General features: G+C 51.2%; 1 protein-coding gene across 1 annotated transcript; it reads right to left on the bottom strand.

Moving 5' to 3' along the window:
- Positions 1–18796: 18796 nt before the first annotated feature.
- ZFP36L1 (ZFP36 ring finger protein like 1) lies at positions 18797–24328 on the bottom strand. Its single transcript, XM_040975401.1, has 2 exons — positions 24146–24328; positions 18797–21775 (listed from the first exon to the last, which is right to left on the bottom strand). Exons 1-2 carry the CDS (start codon positions 24200–24202, stop codon positions 20768–20770), a joined length of 1065 nt encoding a protein of 354 aa, XP_040831335.1. The 5' UTR covers positions 24203–24328; the 3' UTR covers positions 18797–20767.
- Between the last annotated feature and the right edge of the window lie 215 nt (positions 24329–24543).

The following is a 24543-nucleotide window of genomic DNA, read 5'->3' as shown; positions in this document are numbered from 1 at the left end:
TCCCTGGCTGCCTGGGGTGGTGGTAGCGGTGGTGTTTGTGGGTGCTGGAGGAAGTTGGGGGTGGAGTAGGAACGCGGCAGGAAGCCATCTGTCAGTGAGTGAAGGGTGTGACATCCCCACTTGGGGTCCCAGCTTAGACTAATGTCTAACTGGGGAGCCCTTTGTTTTGGTCCTCAGGATATTCAAATGAGCAGTTGGGGCAAGGTAGATGGGAGGTCATCAGGCCCAAGGTTTCTTCCCACTCAAAACACCAGGGAGGATCCAATAGTGGCTGCGGGGGAAGACTGTCTGGCCTCTCGCCTCCTTGGACTTGGAGTTACATAAGCCTGGTCCTGACCCAGAAGGAGGGGGTGGATGGCTAACACTCTCCATCCAGACAGTCACGTTACACCAGAGGCATTCTGCTTGGAGCCAATCTGTGGGTCCCAGGCCTCAGATTCCACAAGCTGGAAATAGCTGAGCCACATCCCTGCGAAAATCAGTTTCTATGCTTCTCGGAAGGACCAGCTCTGAACACCAAGAGAAGCCACCTCCTCTCTCACACTGCTCCTCACTTCTCCAGCCATATTCCAGGGAGTCCTTGAAGAGGGTCAGACAGATACACCACTCTCACACCCCCAAAAGAGAAATGAGGTTAGCCATGGGACAGTGGTGTGGAGTCCCAAGGAATTGAAACTGCCAAGCGGAATTCAGAGTCTGGCCAGATCAGAGGAAGATAGGAGACAGAAATGCTCCCTGGGACTTCAACAGACCAAAATACTGGCCCCTCCAGCAGGTGTGGCAGTGTTGAGGCCATAAGATAGCGCCCCTTCGGGCCCGGCAGTGTGGCCTACCGGCTAAAGTCCTCACCTTGAACGCACCGGGATCCCATATGGGCGCCGGTTCTAGTCCCAGCAGTTCCACTTCCCATCCAGCTCCCTGCTTGTGGCCTGGGAAGGCAGTCAAGAATGGCCCAAAGCCTTGGGACCCTGTACCCATGTGGGATACCCAGAAGAAGTTCCTGGCTCCTGGCTTTGGATAGCCATAGCATTGGTCGTTGCGCTCACTTGGAGAGTGAATCATCCGACGGAAAATCTTCCTCTCTGTCTCTCCTCCTCTCTGTATATCTGACTTTCCAATAAATAAATAAATCTAAAAAAAAAAAAAAAAAAAAGCTTGATTAAAAGAAAGAAAAGAGCTTGATAAGCCAGCCTTGTGTCTAGATCAGAGACAGGCAAACCATGACCCTTCAAGCCATTTCTGGCCCCTTCCTGTTATTATAAATAAAGTTTTATTAGAGTATAGCTAGATTTGTTCTTTTATACATTGTCATTAACTGCTTTCATGCTGTTAGAGACTTGAGTCGTTTCACAGAGTCTGTTCAGAAGGAAAAAATCTAAAACATTTAGTATCTACCCTTTCTAGAAAATGTCTTCGGACCCCTTGAAGTAGGCACCAGAGGCAACATCCCAAAGCACAAGGCAGGTGCCCATTCCAGGGGTCCAATAGAGAACTACAGGGTTCCCAACACACTTGCTTTGTCCACACTCAAAGGCATCTGGGATGGAACACAAGTCATTCCTTGGCTGAGGCAGGGCCCATTTGCAATTCATTTACCAATGGGTACATGTTGGAGGATCTGCTGTACACTACTTAACAATACTGCCCGAGAATGAGAATCTCATTCCTCTATTTGTTTAAAACCCCATCCTGAGCCAGTCATCTACCAACTGGATTCTTGCTTGTTCACATGAATTTTTGCTGACACATGATTGAGAGACAGGGAACCCCCGCCCCCGCCCATCTGCTACTACTAATATTTCCTCAAGTACTCCAAATGGCTGAGGCTGACCGAGCCAGAAGCAGAAAGCAATAACTCCAATCAAGTCACCCAGGGAGGTGACAGGACTCCAACCACTTGAGCCATCACCTCTGACTCGCAATATCTGCATTAGTAGGCAGTCTGAAATTGTGACTCTCATCTAGAACTTGAACCCAAGCTCCAGCGGAAGACAGAAATACCCTAAGCATTAGGCTCAATGTCCACCCCTACCAATAGAAATCTGAAGTTTCTGTACCTCCCAAGAATTGGTGAGGTTGGACCTCAAGGTCTAGCTGACATGAAGGGCCCATTGTGTAGGAGACTTTATTGAGAGATTGACTTTCCTGTCCCAGGAGTGTAGAACCAGCCGTATGACTGGCTTGGGCCAATGAGAGGTGAGCCGAGTGACATGCTAGCCCCAGATTAAGCTTTAAGACTTAGCAAGTGACTGAGCGTGTTAATCTCTGCTTTCTGCTGTGAAATGATGAGTGTTCCAGATTGAAGTGTCCTGTTGTCGTCACTCCATCAGCCCAGGAGTGGAAATACCTGAGCAGACTGTAGCCAAAATACAGCAGCTGTGTAGTCAGCATGAAAAATAACCTCGGCTACTGTGAACCAGCCTGACTGTGTGGTTGATACTGTGGCATAATGCCTTTGTTTTTTGTATGCCAATATGTCCCTATAAAGTTGATTATATGTGTTGTTGTTGTTGTTGTTTTAATTCCCCTTCTGATTTTCACTGGGAAATAATCAACTGACTCTAGCGGGTAACATTAAATCATCTATAGACTGCATGGAATGCTACCCTAGATCTTAATCACAATATATCTTTTATTTAATTGGGGGGTGGGGATGAGGAAGGCAGATAGAAACAAGACACAGAGAGCTCTCATCCCCTGGTTCACTCCCCCAGCATCCTGCAATGAATGATCCTGGGCCAGGCCAAAGCTGGGAACTCCACTCCCTAGGAGTAGCTGGAACCCAATGTCATCAGCCATGGCTGTGGCCCCCTAGAGACCACATTAGCAGGAAGCTGGAGTCAAGAGCCAGAGCCCAGCATGGAGTTCAGCCACTCTGACGTGGGATGTGGGCGTTTTACCTGACATTTTAGCTACTAGGCTACCTGCCTAGCTGTCAGAATCACACTTTTTGAATAGGCAAAATCATCTAACACAAAGAGCCCTTACAAAGGCTCTTCAGAATTTTCATGGCAAATGTGTATCATGAATATAGATTTCAAAGGTTTTTGTGCTAAAATAAACTTGTTGAAATTCCTTTTTCTCATGAACTTTTTGAAGTACCCTTGCAAATATTCTAGCTTGAAAATTTCAGTTGATGGGCCCGGCACAATGGCTCACAAGCTAAATCCTTGTCTTGCATGTGCTAGCATCTCATATGGATGCCAGTTCATGTCCTAGCTGTTCCACTTCCCATCCAGATCCCTGCTTGTGACCTAGGAAGGCAGTCGAGGATGGCCCAAAGCCTCACGACCCTCATCCATGTGGGAGACCCAGAAGAGGCTCCTGGCTCCTGGCTTCAGATAGGCTCAGCTCCAGCTATTTTGCAGTCACCTGGGAAGTGAACCACAGATGGGAGATCTTTCTCTCTGTCTCTCCTGCTCTCTGTAAATCTGCCTTTCCAATGCAAAATAAATAAATCTTAAATAAAAATAAGTAAAATTGCAGTCAATCCACGAATAACGTAAAAGGCACACTCGGCCTTCTCTGCGCCCTGCCTTCTGAGTTCAGAGCGTTCAACATCCTCCTATCCCTCCCTAAGCCCCAGCAGCTGCCCCTGCCCTTCCACGCATGCCCCATTGTCTGGCCAAAGGCACTTGTTGCCTTTAGGACTGCTGCACACCTGTCCCTTCCTCTGTCCTTCCCCTGGCCAGCCCTGGGGCTGGCTCAATGGCCTGAAGCTACAACTCTCAGGTCAGAGAGACCAGTGTGCCTCTCCTGTTACACTCCTGGAGCTCATCTCCGGGCCAGGGTGAAGGCTGCGCCACCTGTGCCACTTGGCAGGAAGGAAGTTGGCGTGGGAGACAGGTCGCAGCCTTTGTCTCATCTGAAAGCCAGATCTTCAGAGTTACTGGCAGAGCGAGATGAAGAGCTGGGGCCAGGCCTCGTAGGTAGGGCAGGTGAGCCAAGCAACAGGGGTTCTGGGGATGCCCCAGGGTGGAGGGAGCTCCACCCTGCTCCTAGCACAGAACTCCTCCCTTCTGGGCAACACAGGAAGAGAAGTTCTACCTTCCTCACCTGCCTGGAAACCCGGATCAGCTAGGCGCGGAGGCAGAGCTAAGGGAGAGGGGGCTGCTGGAAGGATGACCCTTCCGGAGCCTTGCCCCCTGCTCTCCCATGGAGCAGGTGGGCTTCTCAGTGCCCAAAATGGGAGGCCCAAGGTGAAGTAACTGACTGAGGGGATGAAACTACTGAAATCCCACAATCCTTTCCCTGTTCTTGAGCTAAGAGGCGCAGAAGCTGTGAAACGCCGCAGAGAGGTGAGCCAGTCTACAGCCACACCACCCTGAAGGCGCCTGATCTCAGAGGTGAGCCAGGGCCCCGTGGCGGCCTCATTGTTCTCCCTTTTGTCCCTCCAGTCAGTCCAGGTGCTCATCTGATGGGGACCCTGTCAATCTTGGGGTTCCATTTCTCCGTAAGGACTCAGAGCCTGCTTCCTCCTCACCCCACAAGCTGGCAGGAAGCTCTGTGATCCTGGCATTTTGGGTATTCTACCTGCCCCTACTCCTCCATGCCCCTTAACCAGGCAGCTTGTCCTGATTCTAGGCACCCAAGTCCCACCTGCCCTGAAGCCACATGGCACTCACTCCTCCCAGTGCAGCTGAGCTTAGCAGGAACCTTTCTGGTCCAAATGCCACTCCGGTAGAAAGGCAGGACCCAACCAGGACGAAGCCTCAAGTGCCTCTATTGTCTTCATCTGAACACAGCTCCTCCCTGGCACCCCACCCCCAGCTGCCCTTCCTAGGCCACACCCCAACTCCAGGCCTTTAATGCTTCTTGCAGACGTGCCAGTTCCATGAGCCGTTCTCTCATGTTCGGCTTTCCCTTGCATGGATAAAACCCACTTAGCAGGGGGCCTTGACAGATGCTAAAGAAGCAGTCAGCTCTGTATATAGGGTGGGGATATCAAGGGGCCCCACAGTTCTGGCCTAGGTAAGAGATAAAAAAATAAAACACGCACTTGCAGCAGGGGCTGTTGATGTGATGGCTTAATTGGCTAATCCTCAGCTTGCAAGTGCCAGGATCCCCTATAGGCACCAGTTCATATCCCAGCTGTTCCATTTCCCATCCAGCTCCCTCCTTGTGGCCTGGAAAGCCAGTACAGAATGGCCCAAAGCCTTGGGACCCTGGACCTGCATGGGAAACCTGGTAGAAGTTCCTGGCATGGTGGGCCTGCTGCCCCCAAACATTGCAAAGCTGCAGCACCTCCTGGTTTGGGAGAGACCTGCCCCATTCAGGGCCAGAGCCTTCCAGCAGCCCCAGCACCCAGAACAGGCTGTGTCGCCTCCAGTGGGCCATGCTTACAGCTATACACTGCAGCCTGAGCATCTACTTGGCTGCCAAGATAGAGAAGAGCTGGTCCCCAAGAAAGGTGATCAGGGAGCCCCACTGCATGAATGTCCCATGAAACCAGACAAGAGGGCCTCCTGGCCAAGGGCTGAAAGGATTACCATGGCCCATCCCCCAGGAATAGCCCCAGATCTCCATGATCCACAGACACACGCTCTTGCCAGCCCAACAAGGAAATGCCGGGGATTCTGCCCCCAGCACAGCCAGGTTGGGGCAGAAGGTGACCTCGCAGCCCAAAGTCAGGAAATTAGAGCTAGCAGTAGGTTCATGGTATATTATACCAAGGTGCCCCTTGGGACAACATGCATCCCTGCCAAAACTCAGTGTCTCCCAAAAAACACCAGCTCTGTTACCCCTAGCACAACCTGGCGGGCTAGGCTATTCACACAGCAGGTTGAGGGGTGTAGGCTGAGGTCCTTCCCTGAAGCTAGGGAAGCCACAGGAACTTGCTCCTTTGCCTCAGGGAGCAAGAAGGTCCTGCCTGCTGGGCGGCAGCCAGGCCAGGCCTGGGGGACTTAGGGACACCTGATGTTCTGGCTGGCCAGCCTCCCACCGCCTCGACTGTCACTGAGACAGTTTCTTCAGCCTTGAAGGTCAAGGAGGAGCATGGAGATGGGACAGGGTGGGCGTGTGAGGCAGGTCAGACCCTATCCCAACTCACCCGCACCTGCAGTGAGGGTTTGGCTGAGCGCTGCATTCCTTCCTTCTGCACATTCCTCCCGGCCTCCTTGGGGATGATTCAGCCCTGGGGTGGGAGGCAGGGAGGAGGGGGAAGTGGTCACAGAGACCCTGCCCGCCACAGCAGGGCTACGGGAGCAGCAGATGGACACACGGGCCTCGCCCCCCACCCTTCTCCTCTCTGCTTCCCTAAGAGGAGGTGGAGAAGGCCAAGCCTTCCCAGAAGCTGCTTGAGAGCTCTGGTGCTGCGTTCCCCATCCAGTTAGAGCTTCCACCTTGGCCTGCACTGTCCTTAAGCTTTTCATGCCACTTGGTGTTGCTTCAAAGCCAGAAAGGATGCATTGTTTTCGGACACTCATGACACGTGGTGGGGCCCCGAAAGGCCTTCTCTCAGAAGAGTGTTATCCAGCACAAGCGGGAGCCTATTCTGTGCCCCGTGCTGTGTCCCCACACAGCTACCAGCCACCACATCCACCAGCACCTTCTCTGGCCACTTGTTGCCTTGATACCCTGCACAGAGTCCTAGAGTTGGGAGTCCTCCTTGAGCAGCATAGTACCTGTCACTTAAATGTTGGCTGTAGTCATTCATTCAACAGTGACTCCATTCCTGCCATTGCATATGTGTTGCAATGCTTTATACACATTCTTTGTCCATTTTGGCTTTCAAAGTTTTACTGGTTTGAAAGGCAGAAATGGGGGAGAGAGAGAGAGAGAGAAGATCTTCTATCCACTAGTTCACTGCCACAAACACCCACAACAGCTGGAGCTGGGCTGAAGCAGGAGCCTGGAGTTCTATCTAGACTGTCACATGGGTGGCATAACCAAGACCTGGAGCCATCACCTGCCGTCTCCCAGGGTGTGCATCCATAGGAAGCTGTAATCAGGGGCAGAGCCAGAACTCACGTCCAGGCACTCCGATATGGGATGTAGGTATCCCAAGGGGTGACTTCATTGCTGTACCAAACACCCCTCTAAAATTGCAAATAACTCTCCAAGAGTCCATGAGATGGGTATTTTCCCATTTCACAGATGGAAATGTTGAGGTTCAGAGAGAAATTAAATGACTTGACCCAGGCCTCCTAACTTTTCAAGAGACAAGGGCAAGATTCAAACCCAGGCCTAGCTGGGGCCAGAAACTCTTGAAAACCAGCTGCCTATCCAAACCAGGGCTCTGGGGCTACAGAGAATGCAAGGCTGGTGGGCTAGAGAGACTGCAGGGTTGGTGGAGTAGAGAGGCTGCGGGGGAGCTGGTAGGCTAGAGAGGCTACAGAACCGTTGAGAAGCCTTTTTGCAATGGGACCCAGGGAGAGGCCTGGGGAAGTCCAGCCCAGAGCTTTCCATTGTCCATTGGGGGAGGCGGGAAGCCAGTGTTGTTCTTCCTCTTGGCCTCCCAGGCTGTTTCCTATAACACATCCACCCTGGAGAATGACCGGAAGAAAAGGTTTCCGGGACAGGGTGCAGCCAGCCTTCTGCAGCCTACGGGGAAGGGATGTCTACTCCTAAGTAGCGGGTTCTCGGCTCTCCCTTGGACTGCATTCAAGGGCAACACGGGATTATTGGGAAGAGCTGAATTTGAGGTCATTATAGCATTTGGTTTTAATATTGACTTCATTAATTAGGAGTTTGTATGATTTCATATTTAATGATGACTGTGTTTAACAACTGACTCACAAAATGCCTGCAGATTTAGCAACCAGCTCTGATGAGTCAGTTCTGCAGAGGATCAGTTCCTTCTCAGTCAACTGTAAAATCAGACAAGGAAATGCCCGTGTCCCTCAGCAGAGCTGGAACGGACCATCCACCATGACCGGAAAGTTTAACCAACTGCTGTAGGCTGTGCCCATCTCCAAACTGAGATTCTTACAAAGATTACAAAGGAACACATACAGGTGAGGCTCTTCCCATCCAGCTCCCTGCAGCAGAGGATGGTCCAAAGTCTTGGGACCCTGCACCCACATGGGAGACCCGGAAGAAGTTCCTGGCTCCTGGCTTCGGATCGGCTCAACTCTGGCCATCGGCTCAACTCTTGCAGCCACTTGAACAGCAAACCAGCAGATGGAAGATCTTTCTCTCTTTCTCCTTCTCTCTGTAAATTTTATCTGCCTTTTCAATAAAAATAAATAAGTCCTTTTTAAAAAAGTTCATGAAAGAGGCAAGTATGTGATACAACTCTCCAAACTGCTGCGTGGGACACCCGCATCGCTTATTATTGTGCCTGGGACCAAATCTTGCACTTCCTTACTCTCCCTGTTCCTGCTGATGTGCCTGATGGCCCAACTACATGGTCTCAGCTACCACCATATGGAGATCTGGATGGAATCCCTGGATCCCAACCTTGGCCTGGCTCAGTCACAGCTATAGCAACTATTTATGCAGTGAGCCAGCAGATGGAAGCTATCTCTTACTATCCCTCTATCTCTATATCACCCTAGTTTTAAATAAATAAATAGATTTTTGAAAATATTGTCCATGGAAAACAGAATTAGTGCACAAATATATGTTGGTATAAAAATTTTTAAATTCATGCCTAGTGATTGCATAATAGGCATCCTTCACAAACTTGTTGAAGAGCCCTGAGATTGTTCAATTTCAAATCTTTCAGCACCAATCAGATTTACTTTTTGTTTCCTTTTGCATGAATTTTTTAAAGACCCCTCACACATTGAGAGATGTCTACTGCATGCTTGGCATATATTAAACCCTCCTGTGGGGCTGGGCTACAGCCAAGAATCAACTAGACCAAAGCTCTTGTTCTTAGCTTCCATTCTAGTGGAGAGACACAACACACACACGTGAACACATATGCATGAACACATACGTACATACATGCTACATATATGTAACCCAAGCCAGGACTTCTGTCTTAAAACCTCGTGCCACAGAAGGTGCACAGCAGAGTGTGGTTCTGGTGTCAGGCAGACCTGCATTCAAATCCTACCTCTACCCACCAAGTTGCTGTGTGACCTTGGGCACAGCGATGAACTTCTCTGTGCCTGTTCCCTCCTCTGTGAGTCAGGTTAGCCGAGTAGCTCCTTTTGCACAGCGACTTGTTGCTACTCTTAGATAGGATGGTGACTTGCGACACACTGGTTCTCTGTCACAGAACCTGCTCCTTTTCCCACACCGAGGCAGGAGCCCCGCCTCAAGGAGCTGAAGTGAGGCGGCTCCCTTTATCTGCCTAGGACTCAGGCAAGGGGCTTTCTCCTATTGTCTCTCAGGCTTTTGATTGCACTGTTTGTGACAGGCATATGAGGACAGAGATATTTGTGTTCTGCTATAAGGAGCAAACTTCAGGAGGTCCTGGAGATACTAGGGAAGGGTGGGGACTGGGACAAACTGAAAAGAGCAACCCCACCTTAAAACAAACGTCTGGGACTGGTGTTGTGGTGTAGCTAGCGGGCAAAGCCAACGCCTCTGCCATTGGCATCCACATAGGTACCACTTTAAATCCTAACTGCTCCACCTCTGATCCCGCTGCCTGCTAATCTGCCTGGAAAAGCATCAGAATATCACCCGAGTGCTTAGCCGTTTGGGTAGTGAATCAATGGATGAAAGATTCTCTCTTGCTCTCTATCTCTCTACATCATTCAAATAAATGAAAAAATAAGATCACTTAAAAGAAAGAAAGCAAACAGAGCATGGCGGTGCACCATGCTAATCCTTTGTCCATACAGGTGCCGGTGCAAGTCCCAGCTACTCCACCTCCCATCCAGCTCCCTGCTTGTGGCCTGGGAAAGCAGTGAAGAATGGCCTAAATCCTTTAGCCCATGCACCCACATGGGAAACATGGAGAAGCTCCTGGCTTCAGATCGGCTCAGCTCCGGCCACTGCAGCCATTTGGGGAGTGAATCAGCAAATGGAAGATCTTTCTCTCTGTCTCTCCTTTTCTCCATAAATCTGATCTGCCTTTTCAATAAAAATAATAAATAAACCTTTTTTTAAAAGGCAGAATGATAGAGAGAAAAGAAGGAAAGGAGAGAAAGATCTTCCATCTGTTGGTTACTCCTCAAGTGACTGCAATAGCCAGGACTGGGTCAGGCTAAACCAGGAACTACATTGCAGTGGGCTCCATTCTGCCTTTCAAATAAACACAATGAGGGCCCAGCACAATGGCTCAATTGGCTGATCCTCTCCCTGCATACACCAGCATCCCATATGGGTGCCAATTCATGTCCTGACTGTTCCACTTCCCAGTTAGCTCTTTGCTTGTGGCCTGGAAGAGCAGTAGAGAATAGTCCAAAGTCTTGGGATGTTGCACCCACGTGGGAACCCCAGAAGAAACTCTGGACTCCTGGTTTCAGATTGGCTCAGCTCTGGCCGTAGCAGCCACTTGGGGAGTGAACCAGTGGATGGAAGCTCTTTCTCTTTGTCTCTCCTCTCTGTAAAATGTGCCTTTCTAATAAAAATGAATCTTACACATAATTAAATCAATATATAAATATTTATATAAAGAAAAATCTCTTGATTTTTACATGTTGGCTCCAAGCATTTCGAATGCTGAGCTAGAGCACAGTACCTTGGAACGGGCCTGTGAGCTGGCTCAACCTGTAACTGGCAGTGGCCCCCACGGTAGCTCCCTGCTCCTCTGCAGCCTCTGCAGGCTGAAATCGCAACACAGGGCATGGTGCTACTCCCAGACAACTCCTCGAGCCTTGATGGCTCGGGCAGTAGACAGGGTTCCTCTGACACGCCCAGAGCCAGGCCTGTGTGGGGACCTTCACTGCAGACCGACACTGGCCATCCTGGCAGACTCCTTGGTACTAAGTGGATCCCACACTTAGCAATTGTCCTAGCTTCCCCTCATCTGCTCTCCAACTCAACTTTCATTATATTAACGTACGGAGAGAGGAGGTCTTCAAAATGCTTGTGGAAAATGCATATCATGAAAGTTCATAATAAAAAAAAAAACTATACATGGATTACAAAACGCTTCTGCACCAAAATTCACCACACACACGCCCTTTTTTTTTTTTTTTTTTTCAGAGACATACTGTGCTAATTCAATACCCCAAAATGCTGGCAACTAGATTTGGGCCACAGTTGAAGCCAGGAGCCCAGAATTCAGTCCACATCTCCCACGTGGATAGCAGACACCTGTCCTCTTGAGCCATCAACCCCTTCCTCCCAGTGTCTGTGCTAGCAGAAAGCTGGAGTCAGAAACTGGAGTTGGGAATCAAATCCAAACACTCTGATAGAGAATGCAGGTGCTTAACCAGTGTCTTAACCACAGGCTAATTGCCTGCCCATTTTCCATAAGCTTTTGGAAGTATCCATCTATAATTCTACCCAATAGGACAAAATCTGATTTGGTTCACTGGCGATTTCATTAGAGTGTATCTGGTCTCCCTGACTAAAAGCCAAACTCCCTGTGAAGGAGTGGTCACGATCCATGTCTTTGCCCACAACATCATGCCTTTTACCCTGTATGAATACCAGTGCCCACCTACATGCAGTGACTCATCACACAGGTCAGTCTGAATAGGTGGCAATCCAGGAACCCCACCGGACACGGCAGAGCTCATTTCCAAGCACACAGGAAGAAGAAAACCTATTTAACAATCAAACTTATTTTAAAAGATGCCATCTCTGTGTCTGAATGTTCTCACCTGTAAATTGGAACCCTCCAAACTCACGAAGCCAGCTCCTGGAGAAGTCAGGGAGAAGAAAGGAGGTATAAACAGACTCCAAGGATGAAGCACGTTTATTTATTTATTTTTTAAAGATTCATTTATTTTTATTACAAAGTCAGATATACAGAGAGGAGGAGGAGAGACTGAGAGGAAGATCTTCCGTCTGATGATTCAATCCCCTAGTGAGTGCTACGGCCAGTGCTGTACCCATCCAAAGCCAGGAACCAGGAACCTCCTCCCAAGACTTTGGGCCGTCCTCAACTGCTTTCCCAGGCCACAAGCAGGCCACAAGCAGGGAGCTGGATGGGAAGTGGAGCCACCAGGATTACAACCGGCCCATATGGGATCCAGGTGTGTTCAAGGCGAGGACTTTAGCCGCTAGGCCATGCGCCGGGCCCAAGGATGAAGCATGTTTAAACTCAGGGGCCGTGTCATCAAACCTCCGGATCTACGGTTGTGCGGCTGCAGACTCACACATTACTGCCTGAAAGGTCATATCTGTGCTGAGTTTGTCTGTATCTTTTTCTTGTCACATTAGTCCCTGAATGACACCGTACAACAATGAGTTACATGGCATGCACACAGTATGGGACATAATGAGTAATTTAAAGATGGTTGATGGTCTATGTAGGTTACATGCAAATAATGCTCCATGTCGTGTAAGGGACTTGCATCCCTTTAGGTATCTGTGCCGGTCCTGGAACTGATGCCCCGTGGATCCCAAGGGACAGCTGTATGACACGTGTCATAGTTGGGTGCACTAGAAGGGAATTAACATATAGCAGAAAAAAATTACTCAGTTGGGAAAGCTTAGAACAGACAGGAAACAGCTTGGACTCACACATACCTTACTAGGTAGGACACAAAGATTAGTAAATCCTCACTAAGGTATTGAAGATTTCTCTGCACACCCCTCCTAAAAGTTCTGCGCCTCAAGTGTTAACATATGCCTTGTTAGAGTTATAAGCCAATTTGGAATATCCTAAAATTTGCCAAGTTCAACAAAAATCACGCTTCAGTACTATAAGCTGCTAAACATAAAAATGAAAATAGACACGAGACAGCTGAATAGTAAGTACCCTATAGCCATTTTCAGGTGTATAGCAGCCGGTTGTGTATAAACTAAAATGGAAATGTTAATGACGTAGTTACAGGATGTGGTTAAGAACTTGCATTTTCTAATATATTGGTCACTCAAAACCATGTCAATTAACTCCATGATGCTGTAAATTGTTGTTGATGTTGTGTTATGGCTTTTCATTGGAGGCAGTGATATTCTGCCAGCTCTACTTTCAGACCAGGGATGGTCTCCCAAGGAAACTGTTGAACTTATCTGGACAATAAGATGCTGGACTCTATGCATGGTACATGCTTGCAATGAAGGAATCATGACTGGATATGAACTATAATACTGCAACAATGTGGAGGAATCCACCATGGGGGGAGGGCACGGGGAAGGGTTGGGGGAATCCCAGAGCCTATGAAATTGTGTCATAAAGAGAAATAAAAAGAAAAAAAAATTACTCAGTTGTTCATTTCTGCCTGGGTTACCCTAATCTATATTTTGTCTAAGCATTCTCAAAAACAAGCAGTTCACTACCTCCGAAGTCCAGCTCAGCTTATTTCCAAGATCTTCCCTGGACCTAGCCAAACATCTCCCTCCCCAAGGACATCAACTTTCCGTAACTCATTGCCTTAGGGTCCCAGAAACACTCAGCTAATAGAGCTTAAGCGGCACATTCAATTACAAAGGGTAGCCCTGTAATAAGGAGACAGTTGGGTCCAGATTTTAATTTGAAAGAGCACATTTAGGAAAATATTGCATACCAAGGGAGTGACTCCCGTGTTCCCATTCAACCTACACTTCATAAAAGTGTTTCAAACCACCACTTCAAAGCATGCTCAGACAGCCAACTTCTCGAGGCCTGGACCTATCCGCATGAGTCACCTGACATCATTAATAGGACAGGCCAACCCCTTCCATCTGTAACGCGAGCTAGGATTCACAGCACCAACCCAGCTGGCTGTGGCACAGGAAGTGTGGCTCTTCATTTTTTCCTTTCTAACACGCTTATATAACTAAGAACCCTACCGATCTCACGGACAAGGAACCAGAATCCTCGACATAGGAAGTGCTCAACCAGGGCTGTCACTTCCCAGGCACCTCCAGTCCTCACAGCAGACTGTGCAGTGGCTCAATAAGTTGGCTCTGCACTGGGGACAGATCCCAATCCTCCAGTGACAGTTAGAGCAGGTCTACAAACAGAAAGCCCCACTCCATATCCCCCTTTTTGCATAGCCCTGCACCCTAGGAATACCAACATGTCTCGCAACAACGCAAAGGGGTTCTGCACTAGAGCTGCAGGTGTCACCCGCAGTGTAGGAAGCAACAGCAGCAGGTGCAGCTCAGAAGCAAAGCAGAGCCGCAGCATGCAGAGGAAGATGCCGACTCCAGGGTGGCAGAGAAGCCAGCTTTGACCTGGGTTCACAAGTCTGATGGAAACCGCTGTCTGACTACCCTCAGTGCCTCTGGGCACTCCCAGCAACAGCGGGCTGAAGAAGAGTCAGGGTGAGACATTCCTGCTTGTGAGCAGTTTAGAGGAGCAAAGGGGCACAGCCTTCCTCCCCCACTCAGCTCACTGGTGAGCCCCACTTCCTCCTCTTTCCCCTCTGGCTGGAGCCCAGAGAGCTTGCCTTTTCCCTTCTAGGACCCCTAAATTAGCAGAAAGAAACAAGTTCTTTAGATAGAAGGGTGCAACTGGGATGCAGTTGAATGATTCTAGCCAGTACCTCTCAGAAAAAAGGCAGCTCCAGGGCAGGCACTTGGCACAGCACCCTGGGTCAGAGCACCTGGTTTGAGGCCCAGCTACTCGGCTTCTGCCTCCACCTTCCTGCTACTAAGCACCCTGGGATGCAGTAAGCAATGGCTCAAATACTAGGGTCTCTGACACCCACATGGGAGAGCTGGATGGGGAGTCCCAGGCTCCTAGCTTGCCCCACAGACCCTGGCAGAGTGCCAAAACACCCATTCCTCCTTACTCAGGTTTTAGCTTAAAGTCAGAGTGAGCTTGAGGCTATGCCAGGACTGGGACTCAGGTTCCTTGACCTCCAGAACCAAGTCCTTAGCATGGGTGATGGGCTATCCCCAGGATCCAGGCGCAGCAGAAGCAGACTCTGTCCCACGTGGTCAGGGGCTCCCTCTCCCTGGGTTCCAGCTGGGAGTCAGAGGGCAGTCTATTGACTGGCTCTGGATGCTGAGAAAACTCTATGGTTTGACCACTGCCAATATTTATTTTCAGCAGAGCCTGGGCAGATAGTGCGATAGTGCAGCTTGTCGTCACTCACAGCCCTGTACCTTGAGACCATGGCTTTGTCAGCATGTTGGAATAAGTGCAAACAGCATGCAATGTGGAACAGGGGTCCTGTCCACCAACCAACGCTCTGGCAGTTGTTTCTGGCCTAACTCCTCGGACACTGGTTTCCCAGCATGCTAACTTAAGCTGGAATTTCTCCCAGAGGCCCCACAAGCCCTCAGCCTGAGTACTCCAAGAGGTGACAGATCAGGTGCTGACCTAACCCACAGAGTTCTGCTCTGGGAGTCCCTGCTTGCTGCCCACCAGGCCAGCAGGGACCTCAGCAAGCAAGGATGCAAGGGTGTGGGAAGCTGGCTGCTCACTCCCCTCCCTCTGCTCTGAATTCAGGTAGCTTCCAGGCAACCCAGCCAGACGTGACTCCACGGTTGGCTATGTCCAGGGGGTGGGGAGCCCCAGGTCAGGGGCAAGAAGGGCACGAGGCCAGCTTCCCAAGGCAACCCTGGGGGCACCCTTTGTTCTGTCAATCATTAACAGAAGCTGCCTCATGGCAAGCAGAGAAGGGGAAAGTCCAGGGGGACTGCCCCGCCTCCTGGGTACCCTCCTCCAAACAGGCCAATCCCAGGCCTCATGGAGGATGAGCTCATGTCACTAGCCGCAGGGGGTGTGTGCCCAAGGATCTAACCCAACTGGCGCTCGTTGGACTCCCACAGGATCTCCAAAAGGCCAAGGCAGACGGACGCACACCCTGGTCAAGGTACGGTTCCTGTGTGCCAGGAACGTTGCCCATTGTGTCCAATGTCCCAGCCCATGACACCACAGGGTCGAAATCCAGCGTGCAGCCGGCCAGTCCGCCTAGACACCAGCACACACTTCCTCACTGTGTGACAAATCAATGAACTTCTCTGCTCTCCCCACTTCCCCTCCATGCGCCACCCACCAGTTTCTCTGTTACTTCTTCTTTCTGAGACGTCTTCCTTAAGGTCACTATAAGCATTGCATGAGCTAATACACATACTGTTTTCGGAAGAATACGTGACAATCTGGAAGGACTGGGGTGTCAAGAGGCTCATCTGAGCCATGAAGTAACTTCTTGGGATCCACTAAAAGGTCCATTCACCCAGCAGAGCTGGGATCTGAACTCTGGTCCAAAGACCCCCAACGTCCCTCCTACCACTGTGAGTTCTCTGCCCCTCAGTAGCTGGTGCATCATGATCCAATGGACCCCTCCAAAGTCATTCACTCTAAGTCTGCAACTCCAGGCCCTCTCGCCCCATCCCCTGCCTAGTCTCTGTCAACCCACTTTTCATCAGGGTAGAACAGGCCCACAACCTTCCTCTTCACAATGTGGAGCTCGGGCCAGGAGGACAAGCCATTGCTCAGGAGCCAAAACAATGAGTTACTCCAAGTAAAGCCCTTCAGGACCCAACATGATGGCTCAATGACTAAATCCTTGCCTTGCCTCCCAGTTGCCCTGCTTTCCATCCAGCTCTCTGACTGTGGCCAGAGAAAGCAGTAGAGGATGACCCAAAGCCTTGGGACTCTGCACCTGTGTGGGAGACCTGGAAGAAGCTCTTGGTCCAGGCTCCTGGCTTTGGCACAGCACAACTCTGGCTAATATGGTCACTCAGGGAGTGAATCAGTGGATGGGAGATCTTTTTCTGTGTCTCTCCTTCTCTCTGTAGGTCTGTCTTTTCAACCTTGTGCTGACCTGCAAATCAGAGACATACCAGAAATCGGGGCAGAGTAGGGGAAGGAGCTCCTTGTGCCCAGGGCATTAGCAAACAAAGCAAGTCTCAACTTTTTTACCCCAATTCCCTTAAATTTCCAGAGGAACTCGGAGTCGCCAATCACCTGCGGGTGGTTCTGGGTCCATTCTTCCCTGGACTCAGCCGGCTAGAATACTAGGCAGCCACCAGGTCCCTGGTCTTCTGAACTTAGGAAAACTAATGGACCTGAAGATTCAGCTGCTACTTTTCACAAGGAACTGCAGACCACCTCCTCTAGTTTTTTTTTTTTTTTTAAGATTTATTTATATTGGTAAGTCAAATTTACGGAGAGATGAACACAAAGATCTTCCTTCTACTGGTTCACTCCCCCCAAATGGTCACAACAGCCAGAGCTGAAACAATCCAAAGCCAAGAGTCAGGAGCTTCATCTGAGTCTCCCACATAAGTGCAGGGTCCTAAGGCTTTGGACCATCCTCCCCTGCTTTCCCAGGCCCCAAGCAGGGAGCTGGATGGGAAATGGAGCAGCCAGGATACGAACCGGCGTCCATATGGGATGCCACTACTTGCAGACAAGAGAAATTAGCCAATTGAGTCCTCATGCCTGCCTCTCACCTCCTCTAGCTTTTAAAGGTTAGATTGTACGGGATGGGGCTTTGGTGGCCACCACTCATAGGTCTAGGCAATCTAAATCCCTAGCTTGTACGAGTTCTTGGTAGAGACACTACAAAGACACTAAGGGTTCAATAAAGGCTGGGGCCCATCAGCTTTGTCTGGAAGTTGCAAGGAGACCCGCTCTTAGCTTTCCAGCCAGCACTTCTGACCTGTCGGGGCCTCCTAACTCCAGGGCCTGATGCGATGGAGGAGACCAAGTCAGGATGTGTGCTTAAGGCCCCCTCTGAACCCAAGCAGCCGCACCAGGAGAGGGGAGTCAAGACATCCCTCCAATGCCCACAAACACCTGCAGGAAAAATGGTTCATTGTCTCAGGTAAGGGCACAGGCACCCTCGGCAATCTGGAGACATATGCATATAGCCACAGGACAGTGTTTTACTCCGGGCCCAGAAGACTGCCTTCCCTTCCTGGGCCACTGGCCCCTGCCCCAGATCAGGTTATGGTCCCTGTATTTTTTGGCCTTTCCCTTGCCACCCCCAGTAGACACCTGTTGCTCAGGGTCAACACTTTAGAAGATACAGGCAAGTCTCCCCTAGTCTCCTGGACGGTTTTGGTCTCAGCAATGTCTGAGGAGCCCCACCCCCCAGCCAAGTGAAAAACCAAAGACAATTGAGCTCTGAACGGCAGTATCGCTACCTCTTCTGAAGCCATCCCTCCCAGGAACCAACCTCAAATTTATTCTTTTGTGTTGAGGAAGATCCAACTCCTCTCTGGCAGGTGACTTTGCACCTGGTCATCTGACCATGGCTGAGGTGCTTCTAGCCGGGGGGTGTGCCCATCTTCCCCAGGATAGCAATCTGCCTTATCTTGCATAGCATTCAAACTTCAGGGTTAAGGTAGCAGAAACTGTTGGTGCCTTGCTAGCTTGGCTGTACCCACATCCCCTTACCAGAAGTCTGTGTCAGGGCCAGCTGAACCACCCCAGGGTCCAAGCACACAAGGGCTTCCTCACACCCATTCCAGGCAGATGTGGAAAAGCTAGGACTTGAATTTCATGGAGTTCTGTCCCCTTTGTTTCAGCACCCCAACGACGGAGAACCCAGGCTGGCCGGGCAAAAACTGGAAGCTCCTGGTTTCTGCACTGTCTGCATCCTGGAAGCTGCACCTGTGGGTAAGGCCAGCCTAACAGCCAGCTCACATACTTGGGCAGGTTTTTCTAAGACAATGCAGCACCAGGTACAAGCAAAAACGCTCCCACTCCATGCCCACTTTGCTCAACAAACTTGTACCATCATGAAGACAACAGCAGTAGGTCGAGCTGTTGGGATGTCAAGAAAACTACGCCCCTTCAGGTACCCAAAGGAAAAAGCCACCAACCACAGTGAGCCACGAGCCCAACAGCATCAGCTCCATCATTAGCAGTTATCGACAAAAAAAAAAAAAAGAAAAAACAAAAACGGGGTTTATTGTTTTTTTTTTTTTAACTGAAATAGTCGTTACAAAAAAAGAGTTTTTTTTTTTTTCTCTTTTAAATAAGTTCACACAACGAAATAAGAAAGCAATGGTAGTGGCCAGCCAAGAGAAATAATTACATTCATCTTCAATGTGTGTGTGCGCCAGTTCTGTTTGCACTAACATCGGAAAACTCCACACCGAGATTCCAGAAGCTCAGCTCTGCCAGCGGAATGTCGAGATGGACACGTGGAAGCCAAAGGGTTTTTCCTCATTTATTTCCCCTTCTAGAAGCTACCCAGAACAACCTGTTTTCCGTCTGCTCTGTCACAGAACTTTAACATACATTCTCAGACCTAGTTGTGAAAGACCTAAAGAGAAAGAAACTCAATTTGCAGTCCAACACAAACGGGGGTGTGTGTGTGTGGGGGGGGAACTTCTAAAATAAATAATCCAACAGTTTTTTGCATTTTTTTAAATTAATTTTTCATTTTTTTTAAAATAAAATAACCAAAAAAAGTGTAAAGTTACAAAAAATGTTGTTGAAGAATAATATATTAAAACTGTGGAAAAAAAAAAAAGGAAAGACACGTCACAAAATTTAAGATTAATATGAAGATCATAATTTAACATAAAAGAATATATTCTATGGATTTGTCATCCCGATAAATATGAACAAAATTAACAAAAAAAAGCATAGTTTGGCAATAAATACGTTTTGATAAGTTAAATAAGCTTTTTTATATTGATGTGCAGTGACAAGCAAAATTTTTGCTCTCCAATTTCTGAAAGTTATATGAAGTTTAAATCCCAGGGAAAAAAAAAAAAGCATGGCGTGAATGCTCTAAGGATAGACCTACGGTATTCTAGAGCAAAAAAACCATCAAAGCTATTTCTACAGGAAAACGTTTTACACAGATATTGTATGTGGAATGAATACCATTAACTGCTCACCCCTTACAATTTTTTTAAGCTTTTCTCTCATTTTTTTTTGTTGTTGTTATTTTTTCCTTAAAAGATGTCACATATGGATTGGGGAACTTTAGCACCAAAATCAAGTCTCTCAGAGTCCATCTAGCATCCCCTTCCTCCCCACTTTATAAAACAAAAACGACCAAAAAAAAAAAAAGTTTTAAATCACAAAGTCCCACTCGGGTCAACATCTTCGTCCACTTTTCCCAGTCTTCCTTCCTGCACGGCTATACAAACCCAGGCAAGATTAGTCAACAGGGGTTCAGGATGGGGAAGAAGTATCAAGATGAGGTTGCGACCCCCCCTTAAAAAAAAAAAAAAAGTTTGCCAATAATCGATTCTTCCCCCCCGCGAAGGGGGAGGGGGGTCCTGGAAAGAGAGGGAGGAAGTGTGCGCGACACAAGAGAAGGTGCAGTTCTGTCGCCCGTGGGGGGAGCTGCTGATTGGGGTCACTGCCCCCTCCCTCTCCCGTCCCCTCCCCCTGGGCAGCGGCTCCGGGAGGCCCAAGGGTGCCCCCTGGCGCTAAAGAGGTAATGTAGTCACAGTGACAAAGTTCGGTTACAAGGCACTAAGTTGCTTCTGTAAACGGATACTGCTCTTTTTTTTTTCTCTCTCTCTCTCTTGTGATTTGGCACTTAAGGCTTAAGTCGGAAAGAGGCAACTACTGACAAACACGGGACTTGTCCCTGTTATGCGTGAATGGGCTGTAAAAAAAAAAAATCTTCAAGGGAGGGGATGTTTCAAGCCAATAGAAGCTACTGCCAAATGGACTTGTCCTTGTTGGGTGGGTGGGAACACCAGGGGGCCGGGGGAGGGGCACTCCAAGGTCCTGTGTGTGTGTGTGTGTGTGTGTGTGTGTGTGTGTTGGGGGGGTAAAAGGGGTTGAGCTTAACCTTGTTGGGGAACCGGGTGGGCGCGCAGGGATGGGGTGGCCGGGACAGTGGAGCAGGCAGGGTCAGGGGTGGGTGGGGTGGTCTCCTTCCCTACCCAGGCTTTAGTCATCTGAGATGGAAAGTCTGCTGAAAATGGGCAGACGCCTTGAGTTGTCCAAGGTGGGGGAGTCGGAACCGCTGTGGCTGCTGCTGGAACTGCTCAGATAGCCCTCCTGGTCCGAGAGAGAATCCTGGGGGCTGGGGGGCGAGTCAAACATGTGAGGGGACTCGGACATGGGCCGGAAGAGGAAGGTGGTAGGGGAGCCACCCGCGGGCAGCCCCATGCTAGGGGCAAAGAGACTGGCCAGCTCCTGGCTGGAGAAGGCGAAGGGGTTATTGGCGCCATCGCAAAGGGTAGGTGAGCCCAGGAGGTCTTCGGCGCTCAGGATGGGGGGTGGGGTGATGGACGTGGGGCTGTCCAGCAGCCCCGTGGCGGCGGCGGTGGCGGCGGCACTGGGAAACCCAGCAAAGCTAAAGCTGTGCTGGAGGCGGGGACGGTCAGCGGCGGCGGCTGCTGCTGCTGCGGCTGCTGCGGCTGCTGCGGCGGCGGAGAGGTCCCGGGCCCCGGCCAGGGCGCGGCGCTCCTCGGCATTGTGGATGAAGTGGCAGCGGGGCCCGTAGGGGCAGAAGCCGATGGTGTGGAAGGTGCGGCACAGCTCCGTCTTGTACTTGGGGTGGCGGGTCAGGCTGCGCAGCTCGTGGATGCCGTGCGCAAACTGGCACTTGTCCCCGTACTTACAGGCGCCGTTCTCCTCGAAGGGGCGGCACAGCTCGGTCTTGTAGCGGCTCGAGTTGACCTGGCCGCTCCCGGGCTGCTTCTGGGCGGGCAACAGCCGCTCGCCCCCCTCGGAGAAGGAGCGGTCTCGGAAGCGGCTGTCCCGGGACGTCAGGGCCGCGGGCGCCGGGTCGCCCTTGAGGCTGCTGAGGAGTTGGTTCTGGTGGAATTTGGAGCTGGGCAGGGTGACCGAATGCCTCCGAGGAAAGCCCGCACCGGCAGGAGTGCCCACTGCCTTCCTGTCCAGCAGGCAGCCCCCGGCGCTGGGAGTACTGTAGTTAATCATCTTGTTACCCTGCGGGGGGGAGGAGAGAGAGAGGAGAGACGGCCCTTAGAGTGGAGAGACACGTCCAACAGGCCCAGAAGGGGCTCAGAGGCTCCAAGGAACCCTCCCCCGCCCCACTCCCCAGCCACCCCCTCGCGCTCCTTCTCTCAGGACCTGCCCCCCCGCCCCCCGGGGTAGATTCTGGTCCTCCGAATTACAATCCACAAATGCTGGCCTCGATGACAACTGCTTTATGTCTGAGTCCTGTCCCGCACTGTCCCAGGCCAGGCAGGCTGATAGCAGCCCCCCCTTCCCACACCTATCACTTCGACCTGTTTCTAAAAAAAATTCCTTTACCTCTCCCCACCCCTACGAATGCTTTAACTCAAAGTCTTGGGGGAGGGGGGGGCGGGACTCCCTCCCTCCCTCTGACCAAAAACATGAGTAACCCTCAGAGAGAACAACTTCAAACTCACAGGAAGTCCCCCTCTGGACCAGCCCTCAGCTTCATCAAGACACCTCCCCCAAACCGGGCCCAGGACCCTTCAACTTCCTCCCTTCACAAGAAGGTTCCTTTCCTCTGGCAACAGGTGTTCAGGCCGCCCGAGCTCCTAGCTTGCTGAGGTGGGTGGGGGGAGGTAGGAGGGTAAGCAGAGAAGACCCTGGGGTCCGGCCTGGCCCCAGGCAGAGGGAGGCCCCACGGTCCGGCAAGGGCCACTTGCCACAAAGTCCTGGCGGCAGAGCTCGCCTCCCATGAGGATGCCTTTGCAATTAGTCCCCTGGCCAAACGAGCAGGCTTGGATAAGAGCACCAGTGTTTAATCTTTAACGCGGAGTTGCAGGCCGGAGTGAAAGGCAAACACCAGATCCAACCCCCCACATCCCAATCAATAGCAGATGGGGGGCTTGGGAGGGGGAGGCGGGGAGCAGTGGAGGTGGATGCCGAGCCACTCCAGGCCAAGTTTTCTGTTCCCGCGTGTCCCCGGTCACCTGTCTCGCGATCTGGAAGAGGGTGTGTGATCAGGAGACCTTGGGAGCTGGCTCCCAGACCGCATGGGTGTCACTGTGCAAATTCTCAAATCGGTCCCTCGGGATTTGGGGAGGGGTGATGGTGGGGAATGGAGAATCCTACACCACCACAACCACCCCACAGAGAGGATTACAGGAACCCAGTGGAGAGCCGGTTCCCAACAATGAGGCTCATTTAAAAAGTCCTGTGGGGTGGGGAGCGCACACCAGATCAAAGGAGAGAAAGTGCGGGAGCGCCCGGGCCGCCTGCTGCCCGAGGGAGTTCGGGAAGGAACGCCGAAAACCCCTGCTTGTTGCTGCTGCTCCAGAGCGCCAGGCGTCCGCACACCTCCAGCCTGCAGCCCCGGAGGCCCTGGCAGCTGCGCCGACGAGGGGCGGCGGAGCAAGGGAGAGCAACATGACCCGACGTGTTGAAGACAGGGGGAGAAACACTTCGGCAATTAAAAGTGGCCTAGCAGCTTCACCCTTTCAAATTTGGGGGAAGGGGGCGGGGAGGGGCAGGTCGGAAAGAAGTTTTAACAACCACCCAGGCTTTGGTCCTATACCTTTCAACCGCCCTCTTGGAACTCCTCCCGAGTTCGAAACCGGCCTTATCCAACAAGGGCTAAGAAGCAACCGGCTACAAGGAGGCCCGCGGTAAAGCCTTACTCGGAGACCGGTAAACACAGCCTGGAAGTCTTTAGCGACACCCCTCCCCCCACCCTCGCCACGCAGGATAAGCCCAAAGCCCCCCACTCACCCCAAAGTCTGCAGCACCGCGGGCTGCGGCGGAAGGACGCGCAGAGGAGCCGGGGCCCACCTAACCCCACGGCAAACTCACTTGTAACTTTGCCATCACAGCTTGCAACTTCCTCCCACATTCCCCCAATTGCTTCGAAGCCGAAGGGGTGAGGGGACCTCCCAGCAGACTCGTCCAACCCTCGGTCTTTCCCAGGGCCCCACGCCCAGCCCACAAGCCGGCAAAGTTTGAGTATATTCGGGCGTCTCCGAGCCGAGACCCAAAGCGCACCCCGGCCCTTCCTCCAAGCACATCCACCAAACCACTGAAGAATCGCCCCAAACTCGCCCCCTTGTCAGGCAAAAGTCCCCACACCAAAAAATTCGGCTCCCAGATTCGCAGGTAATTCCCAGCAGAGACTTGTTGAAACCCAAAGGGTGAGGACACATTCCTTTAAACTCGGGAGGAATTGCAGGCGGAGGGGGAAAAGACAAGAGTCCAGCTCGTCTCACCTCCTCTTCCTCCTACTTTTCTAGGATCCAAACTTTTCTGTTCGGGGCGGGGAGCTGCTTGGGGGGAGCGGGGGGGGGGATATTTTTCGGAAAGCAAAAACAAAAAGACTTTTTGAAAAGCGAACGCTCCGCCCCGCTTTACCTTGCATAAAACTTCGCTCAAGTCGAAGATGGTGGCAGACACGAGGGTGGTGGTCATCCTAGGCGCTCGCTACTGGGCAGAGGCGAGGGTCTGGTGCGTGGCTAGGCTCCCGGTGCGGGGAAGGCGCAGCCTCCGGCTCAGGGCTCTGGGCTCCCGCACGCCTACTCCCGGCGCCCCCTCGCCTTTCTCCCTCTCCCGGGCTGCGGCGCGTAAAGCCCAATTTATAGTTTCAGATTTGGTGGGCCGGGGGAGGAGGAGCTTTAAAGTTATTTAAATGAGGAAGAGGAGGGGGAAAAAAAGTTGATTGACACTGAGGTTGAATCAGCCATGCGGTCAAGCTGGGGGTGGAGAGGAGCGGGGTGGAGGGGGGGAGGAGGAGGAGAAACTTTCAAAAGGAA

Source organism: Ochotona curzoniae, unplaced genomic scaffold (genome assembly GCF_017591425.1).
Source record: "Ochotona curzoniae isolate NIBS_2020 unplaced genomic scaffold, NIBS_Ocur_1.0 contig_2688, whole genome shotgun sequence".
Taxonomy (NCBI): Eukaryota; Metazoa; Chordata; class Mammalia; order Lagomorpha; family Ochotonidae; genus Ochotona; species Ochotona curzoniae.
The sequence above is the reverse complement of the archived record's forward strand: the minus strand, read 5'-3'. Positions and strand labels throughout refer to the sequence as shown.